General features: G+C 40.7%; 1 protein-coding gene across 1 annotated transcript in view; it reads left to right on the forward strand.

The window, feature by feature from the left end:
- Positions 1-13074, forward strand: part of LOC136779079 (discoidin domain-containing receptor 2-like) — a 61401-nt gene that overhangs the window by 42469 nt on the left and 5858 nt on the right. The window contains exons 3-9 of the mRNA XM_066736406.1: positions 4594-4696; positions 5802-6033; positions 6783-6930; positions 9952-10116; positions 10450-10583; positions 11057-11264; positions 11619-11714. Of these exons, the coding sequence (XP_066592503.1) occupies positions 4594-4696; positions 5802-6033; positions 6783-6930; positions 9952-10116; positions 10450-10583; positions 11057-11264; positions 11619-11714 (1086 nt within the window). The remainder of the gene's footprint in view (positions 1-4593; positions 4697-5801; positions 6034-6782; positions 6931-9951; positions 10117-10449; positions 10584-11056; positions 11265-11618; positions 11715-13074) is intronic.

Genomic DNA, 13074 nt, shown 5'->3' on the forward strand with positions numbered 1-13074 from the left:
CTGTCTTACCAACGAGACTGCCATATTTTGCCCCGAGATTCGTTCGTTCAGCTGCAAAAACGCAAAGCTTCCGCGGTGAAGGAGGGGAGAGGGGGGAGGGGGGAACTGGACGCACAGCGGAAGGTTACCTGAGAAAAGCCGATTGGCCCCGAAAAGTGCCCGGCGAAAGTTTCAAGCCGGATTTTCATAGACGAGTAACTCCAAACTGGACGATCTCGACAAAAGACTCGTAGCTTCTCCACCATAGCTATCCATATTCAAATTGATCGAACTTACTGTGGATTAAGTTTTATCTGCTTGTACGACAAAACACTGCAACTCGTACTATTAAAACCTTCTTAGCTTCGGATAAGCGTAACTTTTTATTCCGCCGTTTCCTTCTTTATTTTTTTCAAGCACGAATGAACAGTTTTTGTAAGGGAAGATGTTGAGTTTGTGCGCGGAGAGAAAAAAATCCAGTTACACAGTTACGAGCAGATAAACCGAGGAGGGGTAGAGGAGGTGGGAGGGGAGGGGGTATTTCTCGATTCTTTGCATTTTCTTAAAACTTCCATAATATTCCCGGTAGCCCGCTCGCGCGCGCGCAACTCGTTAAACTTCTTTTCCAGTGCGCAGTGCCGTTCGGCGTTGCGCGTGTTGACGAAACACTCAACTCTGGAACGCCATTAAAAGTTTCCTAGATACACAGAGAAAGGCTCAGCCAGTTATGCGGAGAAATCAACAAGGACCGGCTGCGTTTTCACGGTGTTCTCCCCTGCTGACTCTGTCAAAATTCTTCCATCGATTTTAACCAATTCCCGGCTAAATACTCTTGGAAAATATTTGAGCAATCGGGGAGAGAAAAAAAGTATGGAAGAAACGCGAATGTCTGGTTGAAAATTGATTCGAGCGAATGAATCATTTTGGAATTTTTCATTTTAGACGAATCCCATCGGGGAAACTAGCTTTCGTAAGCAGCAACGTTTCGTCTCTCTAAAATATGAAAGGGCTTTCTCGCAGGATCCACTTAACTCGCAATGTAGCATAAAGTATTAAAACGGACCATGGTAATCTAACTTATAATCAAATCCCAGGATATGTTATGATTTATTAAAGCCCTTTCGGTGGTCGCGCGCATACGGAGAAATTTCGTCGAGAGCATCGCGGAACGTTTTCACAGAGAGATCAAGTATTTAATAAAAGCAGGGAAATAAAGCTACGTTTCAGTTGTCCGAATACGAGGACGAGTGGCCAGCAAAGTTTGAGCACGCATGCGAATCTCAAAGGGAAATTCTGGTTTTTGATAAGGTATAATAAGAGTCGAGATGGAGGGCCCTTGGAGGGATGGGGTCATCGGGTTAAAAATCCCGTTGGAGCGCGTTATCCGGCTCTCCACCTTTTACAAATTATTCTATCTTTCCTAATTCGATTTACGCTCGTTGAAATTCCGTGCATCCCGCCGGTAAGTAACAGCTCCCGGGTCATTGTCGCGGACGAGATAGCTGCAGGAGAGAGCCGTGAGTCTTCGCTCGGTGGTGGTAAGACTGGTAAGAGGTGCAAAGCGCCGAGACGTTTCGTGGATTCATTGCGACGCATTCCACGTCGAACTATTCGTCTTGCGAGCTGGCGTGCAATTTGGCGAGGACCGGAAATCCGGGCCGTGGACGCTTCAGCGATCTGTGTCCCGCAGTACGCGTGTCCGACTAATGCTCTGCTCGCACTACTAACGATAGCTACAACTCTATATACTCTTCATCCTGCGCGAAGGAGCAAAAAAAGGACTGCCTCGAGTGGAAACTGCCTTTCGACAATTTCAACAAAATCTCACATATTTTTCGAGCGTAAAAGTTTCACGAAGCTCCACGATTGATGCGATAAAGTCCTAAATTGAAAATATGCAAGAAAATCCTGGATTTCCTGGCAAACACGCCAGTCGAAAAGTCTCGCAAACGAGTCGGTGCAGGGAGTTTTGGTGCTTAAAACGCGAGACGAAAGTAGTAAGTCCCGTCTAAAAAGCTGGCTTCCCCCTGCTACCCTGGAGTATACATATATATAGTATTATAGCATGCACTCGAAATCCAGTGGGGGAATAAATTGTAGCGAGGTGTTCATTTACCTTCGTCCAAGCTGTGGAAAAGAGCAAACGAGGGGGGTGAAGTGAAGCAGGTTGAGGGGGGGGGGGGTGAGAAAGGGTGCCCTTTTGCACAATTTGCCACTGGGAGTGGATTTCTTTGGTATACAAAAGCGCGCGACGTTTTAAAGTACGAGCGAGCCACGTGTACCCAACTCCCCCTCCCACACACCCGAAACCTTCCAGGTTCTTGCTGCATGTGCAACTTCCGGACGCGGCAAGTCCCTCGAGGCTAGCATTATTTTATGTCCCTCTCTCTTGCTTTCCACCCCCACTCAGCCTTCCCACCTCCCTTGCTATACTAGCCTGCTCCATGTCCAACAAAATGCATGGAGTAAACGAAATGCGTCGAGTGGAAAAATAAAATAAAAATGAATCACCTCGCGGACCCTTTGGAAAAATCATTCCAACATAAAGTCAAACGATCAGTTTGCTTATTTCCATCTTGCTTTCTTTTTCTATATATATATATATATATATATATACTTATTTCATTCGACTACTTTTCTTCGAACTACTCGTGTACCATTAATTCAACCAAATTCTTCGAAGCTTACACGAAGCTTTGGGCATTCCGTCAAATTTATATGGTATATTATTAATTGAAAAATTTTTAGATTTTTCGAGATTCGGGATTACGTTATAGTTTGGTAAATCGTATGGATAATAAGGATTTTTCACTGACGATTCTCATGCTAAGCATAGTAAAGCTGTAAAATTCGATAAGCTGAAGAGCTTTCGAGCTTTCGGCCAAGTTCGCCCGGCATCAGGTTGTACTTGACGTAACTCGTAACTGAAGGGCCCTTGGCCGAAGCTTGCAAGCTCCGCGAATGTAACAATGTTTATTGGCGCTATTCTTGGCTTTATTTCCCGGCCAGAAGATTCCGGTTGAGTGGGTCGAACTTGGGAATCAGGGGGCCATTTACCATTTTTCCTTAAAGAGTACAGTCGACATAAACCACAGAGTTGACCGATAATCGTGAGAAAGGCTTTCCAAGTTTAATCGTGCATCTAATCGAACTCGCCTAATCAATAAACTGTTTGATTCAGAATATTCGTGAAATATCTTTTTCCCTGGCATTCTGGTTCGTAACCAAAGTTTGCAATTTTTCTTTATTAGAATATCATATAAATAGTTTATTTATTTATTCATACACAGCAGTTACCTTCACATTTGGTTGTTTGTAAATAGAACAGCATTTTTTAAAAGATATATGACAATTAAAACTTTTGATTTGCCACTGCACACGTTCACCAACTCTACGGTATAATTAGTGAGAAAAATATGATCGAGCAATTTCAGTGCCTTCTTAAAGCTGTACAAATATTGTCATTTAAAAGTCGCTTGAACTTTTTTCTCCTATTATAGTATCCATTTCGCGGGGATAATTAATTGGTTAACCAATATATCAAATATTGAACATTTATTTACTCTAGTGACCACCGCAGCTTTCGTGTATTACGTCAAACACATTTAGTGTAAATTAATATAATATGTACTAAACACGCGCACAGTTCAAATCACTGCGATATTAGCATATTAATTAATATGCCAAAATTCAAGCAAAGCTTCAGCATAACTAGTTATTTCTTTATAGAATATGAATATGTTTGAAATCTTATTAAACGTAAAATTTGACAGATAAATTGAATGCTCTACGAATGAACATAACAAATTGAATTAATCAAAGTATAATTAGAGAGTTCTACGGTCTGTAATAAGCAATAATTTTCATCAATTGCCCATTGAATGATAAAATTTGTGCGAGGAGGGATTTTTGGAGTTTCTAATTAAATTTGACAGTACGGGGTATTTAGTTTGAAAGCAAAGTTTGCATTTCAGCGCGAGTGGCTAGTATTCTTGTTTGACTATATTGATGTCCGTTAATTGAGAAGCCGTGAAACTCGACGGCGTCGTGGGAAATGATAATGCGCAAATGGATTGGGATGGAAGAGAGACGAGAAGTGTATTCGCGGAAATCACGAGCGTAAACAGCAATCATGCCTGTCGCAATCGCGAAGTTCGGATAAGTAGCAAAATGGCTGAATGCCCCGGGGCATTATCCAATCACTCTACTTATTAGTCTTTCAGCTAGCTCATTCACGTTTCAATTTGTCCCAAGTTTATTTTCATTCTGCTGTAATCTTTCCATTAAACTTTTCGTCCGTCGATATAGAAAGATCTTCCGATGGGATTTCACCATAAAAGAACCGGAAGTTTCGCCTTGATTACTCAATCAAACCGGCCCAAGAGTATCAATTGACCGCTCTCTCTCTCTCTCTCTCTCTCTCTCTCTCTCTCTCTCTCTCTCTCCCTCTCTCTCTGCTCGGCTCACAAAAATGCAGCTTCGAAAATTCTTGCTAAACAGATAAAAAAAAATGCAAAATTCTTTTTATTTACCAACAAAACAATAAAATTTTTTATTATATTTTTATTATAGTATTATAAGAGAGAAATTATTTTATTTTTCTCTTTATTCCAGATTCGTGCAACAAATCCCTGGGAATGGAAACAGGGGACATTCCAGATTCGGCGATCACGGCGTCCTCGTCCTACGTGACGAACGTTGGGCCAAAAAATGGCCGGTGAGTGTATGAAACACAGCTAGAGCAACACTTAAACGCATTCGCGCGCGAGCTTTATCGCACCAGCTATATAAGCGTTCGTTAAGCAGTTCCTTAACGAAGTTTAATTTAATGCATTTCGCGGCTTAACGACCGGCACAGATGGACAAGCGCGTTTTCCTTATATACGGAACCCGGCCTCAAGGTCATTTATAATTTAACGATCCCTTATTCTCGATACTTTCACTTTTAATCACCTTTCATTGCCACCTCCGGTCTGAAATGATAAAATTCCTCTTGAAAAATTTAAATATCACGTAAATTAACTGTTACATTTATAACACCTTTTCTTTTCTTCAACAATTAATATCTCTCCTGAAACGAACTACATAGATATCCTCAATTCTGATTATAGACGTTTCTTGCAACACTGTAATTTCATCGCACAATTATCGAGATTACTTCCACGTCGTGGAATTTTATTCGCAAGTCGACGGTGAGAATAACGAAAATATTTAGAGGACGAGCTTTTTTGCTTTGCCTTTTTGCGAGATGATTCGCGCAGTGGTGAAAGCAGCCACTGATCAGACAGTGGAAACTCGATGAGGAATATGAGGACTCTCGACGTATATAGGGGGACGCAATTATCAATGCCCTGGGTATTTCTTGCATTAACAAGAAAAGTCTCACGCATGCTACGGTAAAATTACATCGGGTGTAACGACTATGAAACTGCAAGAGCCGGTGAAACTCTGAAAATGCCGCACCCCGGTACAATGGAATTATGCATGCCTCAACGAAATGGTACTCCGCTTACCGAGAACCATCCAATTACTTTGTACGAACTTTTCGCAGTATAGGAATGCACGCTTTATCCGAAGACTAATTGAACCGGTAATGGAATTCGTTTATTCCTTTGATTGTGCCTTCCTTCGCGGTATCGATAGATTTTTTCGCGAGGATCAAGCTGAAGTGACGTAACTGCGTGGATAAATCGAACTGGTAAATAACCAGCTGGCTTCGTTCATTCCAATCGTAGAGCTTCCAAGTGGAGAGAATTATACAGGAGTATAAGTCAATAATTTGTCATCCGTGGATAATTAAAGAGTGTTAATTTAATACACAGGTTAAGAAAGGAGACCGCAGGTGGCGCCTGGTGTCCAAGGAAGCAAATAGAGAGCGGAATACGCGAGTGGTTGCAGGTCGACCTGGGCGAACCTCACGTGATCACGGGTCTGCAGAGCCAGGGTCGTTACGATCACGGTCGTGGCCAGGAATACGTGGAGGAATACACCGTGGAGTATCGTCGGCCCGGTTTCTCCGACTGGCGTCAATATAAACGCTGGGACAACAAAGAGGTACGTCATGTCACGTATGTATGTTGATACTGCGAAACACAGCTGAACTAGGTTACTCCTATACTACTTGCGTTTCCCAATCAAACGTTCCTTTTCTGTCTTTCTTCGCTCTGATTACGATCTATCCACACACAGGCACTCCCCCCCCCCCCATCTCCAGTAAATAAATCCAATTGGATAAAATTTACCCACCCTTGTTCTCCCCACTCTAACACTGGCATATCTAATATTTTATTACATCGATCGATTGGAAAATATAGTCGAACGGTTCTACACGTAAAATAATTACCCTATACGAATCCTGTGTGTATCACGCAGCATCGATTTATTCAGCCAAAATTATTAAACGTGTCGCGGCTGCGTAAGAATTGAATTGGAGCACTTTAACGACGCTTTGAATGGAAACATCCAGATGCATTTTCCGTCGGCCCGTTCCACTCTGAGCGCAGCTCCAGTTGAAATTGATGCGAACACTTGCAATCTGCTTCGCATCGCCACTTTTGACGCAGTTATCCGTCGATTTGCCGCAAAATTTATTCCTCCCATGGGTCAACAAGCAACTGTACGATCGGAAAACTATACAAGTCTTGTTCCAGATATTGATCCATCAAGCGCATTCCAGCTTATCAATTCAAAACACCTAGCAATTTCAATTCTACCGAAACATATCAAACACTTATTCATTTACGATTAGCATATACAAGCTTTTCACGATGGATTCGTCAATCACGAGTGATTTTACGTTTCAGGTTCTGACGGGAAACATCGATACGTCGACAGTGGTGTCCCACAATCTGATACCACCGATTTTTGCCAGACAAATTCGCATCTTGCCTCATTCCGTGCACAGACGCACGGTTTGCCTCCGCATAGAACTGCTCGGATGCCTGGATAAGAGTGAGTTCAGCCATTTGTTTCACAGTACTCGAGGAAGATAGCTTGGACGATATTGCACAGCGTGAAAATAACGATCGCTTATTGGCACCGCTAATTGTCAGTATGCCAGGATTATTAGAAGGTGCATAACTCTGATTCGTAAATGGACGGACGATTAATTTCCAAATTGCAATTTCATTCAATTTCGAGCACATGCAGGGAGAAGAGCCAGAGTATTCGGAGAGAGCGATATATAGGAGTCCGAGGACGCCATTATTACCCCTAACAATATTACTAGCTCCACTGGCAAATAGTTCATTTGTTTCTGACCTAGTTAACAATCCCTTGTGCTTTGATAGACTTTCGCGAAATTTTGGCTAATAAGCTTATTAGATTTGCTTATCGAAACAATTCTTCACAGGTACAATATCATTTATCTTATTTCGCAAATACTGCAGTCTCTTGGTAACTAATGACCCTTTGATTCTCTCTTGATATACTTTTTCTACAATTATGTTCTCGAGGGAATCGTCTTATTTTAAAACGAGAGAGGGCTAGAGGGGGGGGGGGGGGAGGATGGCTCTTCCGCTCCATGAATATTTCTGTTGAATGAAAGCAATTATTCCTCTCCTGTCTGCTTTGCATAGAGGGAAACAGGGATGGATCGGGTATGATATTTCCATAGCGCGTGTGCTTTTAAAAGTAATAAATTCATGCGGTTTATTTAAACTTACGTATACGCCATTTCGTATATACTGCCGAGCCTTCAAAGTTTAGCGGCTTAATATTTCTGCGAGTCGTTCAGCCTGAAGAGTTTCCTCTTTATCTCCCTTATAACGAGAGCAATTTACCATAACGATAATATTCCATGCAGTGAAATTCGCTAATGATCCAATTTTTGGCCTTACTGCTATATATATATATATATATATATATATATACATAGTAAGAAACGTCTTGAGCTCTCGAGAAATTATATGGAAGAGATCGACTATGAGTTAAAAAAGCTCCGAACTTACGATGTAATCCTTCGCGAGAATGCTTTTAACATTACGAGCTATCGCAAATCGGATCGCAGAGCCGAGGATTGGAAACTCTTACGATGGAAACTATCCGAAATATTAGCGGAGCTTAGTAATGAAATCCCGTTCATTTTTATCAAATCTCAGGCCACGATCGAAGCAAAATTTATTAGCCTATGAGACCACGAAATTTCATTTCAGCCCTGCGAGAGGTTTTACGTGACTTTTTAGATTCGACCGGGGAAAACTAAAAATCCGTATTTCGATAGTCGCTGGTTATTACGGATCCGGGTTAAAGAAACAATTGCCGATGCGGTTGTTGTTTAGCTTGTGTAAAACGAGGTAAATGAGAGGTAGCACTGTTTTCCAGGTGCCGTGAGTAGCATCCATAAATCCGTCGTACCTGTCCGTCGAATTTCGATGCTTCTTTTGGCCTCCGAGTGCCCATGTCTCCCAGCATTAACCCACTTGTCCATGGAAATTATTTGTGCCAAAATACCCCTCCTGCAAATATCGATTCTGCTCACCCTTTTACCGTTCGATGATTGTTCGCCAGGCATTTTGTCATTAATCATTTCTAAATACTCGATTGGAATTTTCATTGTTATCCAAGCTCCATTCAAATCGTGGAACTCTCATGGATGATCGACTGAAACAAAAATTATCTTACCCGTCTCGTTTATCAGTTTAACAAAATCGCAATGATCCAATGGTATTTATTTAACCAGACGAATTACTTGAATAAGTTTATTCAGATTATAAGCAAGTTCACTTATGATGGTTTTGCTTGATTCAAAATTTCACTGGTATTCGCGAGGTTCTTTTGAAAATTCAATGAAGTTGCGAAACTTGAAATGCGTTTGAGAAGAGCTTTGAAATTGCTCTAACGATCTTAATGAAACTTGGTAATAATTTAGGCAAAAGGGTTTAGGCAAGATTTCTACGTTTGATTAGATTAAGACTTTCATGGAGTACGTAATATACATTCCTTGATAGCTTTCTATGCGTGCTCAACTGTGAATATAAGACACGTCATCCTAACTCATGGGACGTGTTGTTTAACTTATCTCCAAACGTCACTTTTTCCTCACGCACAAAACGACGAGTTTGTTCTTTTTACTTCTTTAAATTTAACAAACAAAAATCCAAGGAATTTCTATAACCCCGGAAGATTATTGTAGAGAAGCGTGGGATGATTCTCCGGACGACTTTTGCTTTTTGGCTTTCAAAACCAAAGTTATAATTAAATTAATTAAGTTTCTCTTAATCTGCATACGCGTGCGTGAATGTATGTGTAGCTCATAAAGCTTCCTAATTGCAATTATTTAATTATTCAAAAATCCTTCGCGATGAGCACAACTACACGAGTGCTTTCGAAATTAAAAAAAGAGCTAAGTATATATATATATATAGTAAGAGAAATTCTGCACGAAACGAAACGGTTCGTTTTGGGTGAGTGTGACGTAGGCCCAAGGGTCTAAAACTCTCGCGTGACAATTGACCAAGCATGTATGCCATGAAATATTGAAACTGCTTGTGGTCGATCCTTACCACCCCGTACCAACAGCATACGAGTATCTTTATACAATCTATTAATTTCCCCAGTGCGAAAAAAACGCCAGCAGCCTAATTGACCATATAATTATCACACAGCTCTCAAAGAAATAACATTTAATCAACGAATTGAATTGATACGCTTAAATCAGATTATCAGAAAGAATAAAAATTTTGAAGTAACAAAAAAAATACAATTTAAAATTGAACAGTATATTATTAGAAGAGGGATGAAACATAGACACGGAATTTGATATGGAAAACGGTAGGTATTTTGAGGAGAATTTTTAATGGGGAAATTTGGCAGGAGCGATGCGCTTTAATTACTTAGGGAATATTCGCACGAAGCAGGGAAGTTTTGGTAGTTTGCGACGGGGAAAGGGGAGCAGGGTTGAGAGAGAAACGTCAGTAGCAAGTCATAGAAAGTCAGGCTGGCACTCGTTACGTAAAAGTTACTTGTGTTTAGGTGGCGTTGTGAGCTACAGCATCCCAGAGTCACCAATGGTAGAGCTGAGCGACATTTCGTACGATGGTAAAAGGCAGCACAACTTGTTGACCGATGGTTTGGGCAGCCTGATCGATGGCGTGGTCGGTGCGGATAATTACAGACTGGACATGGGAGATGGAAGAGGTAATCGGTGGGTGGATACACCAACGGTGCTAAGTACCGAAACTAAACCCACTTGGAATACAATGCCCACCTTCAATTTCTTATTCTTCACCAATTTTCATAAATGTCCCTATATAGGCTATAAAATAAATAATGAAATTCTTGTTTTTTTTTTATCGTGAATATTTTCTCGTTGGCATTGTTATATAATTATTAGAGGAGTTTATTGATCTTTTTTCACTATTAGTAGTGAAATAAGTATTTTTTTTTTACAGTCGTGGAGGGCATTATTTGGTACTTAGCACCATTGACCAGTTTTTAACCAAGAGGATTAAGAATTTGGAAATATTTCAGGTACAGGCTGGATCGCTTGGATCCACGACCCCTCCAAGGACGAATTTGTGGAGCTGACCTTCAAGTTCGAGGATATTTTAATATTCGAAGCCGTGCACATCTATACGAATAATTATTTTTTACGCGACGTACAGGTAGAATTTAATACACTTGCTCCCCTAACGCTCACTCACCTCCGCGAGTTTTCGTGCAAGGGGAAAGATGAAAGTTTTAACGACCCACTTCATCATTAGATTCTGCAATACTTTTTCCCAAACGAGGTTGCGAAAATTATAATATCCTCCAGTTAAGGGGAACTCTTGAATATGCTTCACTACCGATAATTAATTTTTTGCAATAACATTTCACCAATAATTCCACCTTATAATAAATGCCACTTTTTCATTTTGCTAAAAGCCAGACCAACTAAAAACTGCGAGTGCATGCAAAGCGTCGTTTATTATTTTTAGTCGGTGAATTATACAAACGCTGCATCACTGAAAACTTGCGCAAGTGTACGTATTACGAAACTGGGAAATAAATAAACAAAGGAGTATTCAAAGGACCATTTGCCGACAGTAAAAGGCGATAACGCGGCAAAGTGCAGTAGATTTTCACATTGTTCCAGGTGTTCTCCAAGGCTGATATCTGGTTCAGTTTGGATGGCGAAAACTACGAGGAGGAACCACTTTCTTATTCCTACATTCCCGATATGGTCCTGGAAAATGCCAGAAACGTGTCAATTGCTCTCCACGGACGACCTGGACAATTAGTAAAATTGCATTTATATTTCGCTGCCAGGTGGATAATAATCGGCGAAGTGACTTTTGACAAATGTAAGTTATTTCGAGAGCCATAAAAATTTTACAGATTTACCCAATAAATTATTTCGAATGTGTGGATCACGACGGGTTAATTGCACGTTAAACAAAAATCGCTCTTACAGCGCTATATAGTAGTTTGATTCAGTTTCGAAGCTCGACACAATATATTTTGGTCGAATGAGAGCTCGCAAGTGCTTCTCCATTTTTCATCCTTCCAGTAATTCGTTCGGCTTCGCTTCTGAAATAATAATAAGTAAAGGATAATGCACAGCGTGGTCGGGTGTTCGCGGCTGCTGGATAAATCCCAAGAAGAATTGACAGCAGTGATAATGCTTCGAGACACGTAAAGCATGTTTTCCATTTTAGCAAATCCCTACGAAAACACTACGGAGGAGAGCACCTCGGAGTTGAGCAACCAGGATGTTCCGGCTAGCCCTGGCGTGGATCTGAATTTACAAACGAGTGAGTAATGTATTCAAAGTAGCCGAAAGAAGAGCGCTAAATCGTAGAAATCCACAGGAAGGGATAAAAACCACCCCCCCTCTCTCCCCCTGGCTACCTTTTCTCGCTTTTTTTATTTTTCTCCCCATAAACGCCCTCTGCCCCAATGGAGGTTCCCATTATTTCCGTACAAATATTTGTAGCGCCACGGATCAAATGCTCCAATTAATCTGGAGCGTGGCAAATATTGATTAAAATTTTCCATAATTTGTACAAAATTTTTAATATATAAAAAAAACAATTCGTTCTGTTGATATATTTATTGTATAAACGGTTCGCTAGCTTATTCCTGGGTGAGAAGGAAAGTATTTCAACGTATAATAAGTTGGCGGGATTTGGTCGGTAATTGAAAAGTAGATAAGGGCCTATGGGTAAAAGATTCGCTGGGGTATGAGGCCGGGCTAACTTTGTTAGTTAAACGAGGCCAGAAGGATGCGATTAGCTCGATGATGGAGGGCTGAGGGAGAATGCGGAGAGAAAGAGATGGAGAGTAGATACTTTATAATTTAGGATGCAACTTTGTCGTAACGTAAACAATTAGTCGAATTAAGCGCTTTCGGATAAAGAGAGAAACTCAAATGACGTAGAAACTTCAATGGAACCGACGGAGATGGGTTAAGGAGTGGGTGGGGTGGGGGTAGGATATCTCATCAGAATTGGTAGAGAAATGTCTTGTATAATTACACGACTCTGATAGAGCATGCCATTATCCGAAATTCTTTGCCAGGAGGTACAGGTGCACTGGTCTGTAAATAGAAGAAAATTTGGGCGTGCGATTATTCAGTGGAAAGGGAAGAAAAAAATAAAGAAAGGGAGTGGATTGCACGTACCAAGGGTGAAACAGAAGAAAAATGCATCCGGTCGATTTCAAAAGCACGCTCCCACAGAGGTTTATACGTCCTAACATTATCGTGCTCGTTCAAAAAGAGCAAGCAAAATAAAAATGCTTGAAACAGAAAGGGCAAAAGCACCAACCTACCCGTCGGAGCGATCAGAATTAAAAGTTCCCCCACTATCTCTCTCTCTCTCTCTCTCTCTTTATGATTTTAAGCCCAGATTCAATTTTTGCTACAGCGTATTAAATGCGAAATTGATTAATCACAACCTTCTATCTCAAAGTCAATAAGAATAGAATGGAGGAGGGTTGGGTAAAATCGTTCATTAAAAAAGTAGCTGTCGGACAGAATTAGAAGTAAGGGGTTAAGAAATAAATATTTAACGTTGTCTTGTGCAGATTTTCTCCAAGTGTCATTAGTAAATTTAAGTACCAACGTGATCTGTTGGAAACTTTCAAAAGTTGGTGAATAAATAAATTCTGATT

This window comes from Prorops nasuta, unplaced genomic scaffold (assembly GCF_024137725.1).
Source record: "Prorops nasuta isolate Cenicafe-Biocafe unplaced genomic scaffold, Cenicafe_Pnas_1.2 PNAS00015, whole genome shotgun sequence".
Classification (NCBI taxonomy): Eukaryota; Metazoa; Arthropoda; class Insecta; order Hymenoptera; family Bethylidae; genus Prorops; species Prorops nasuta.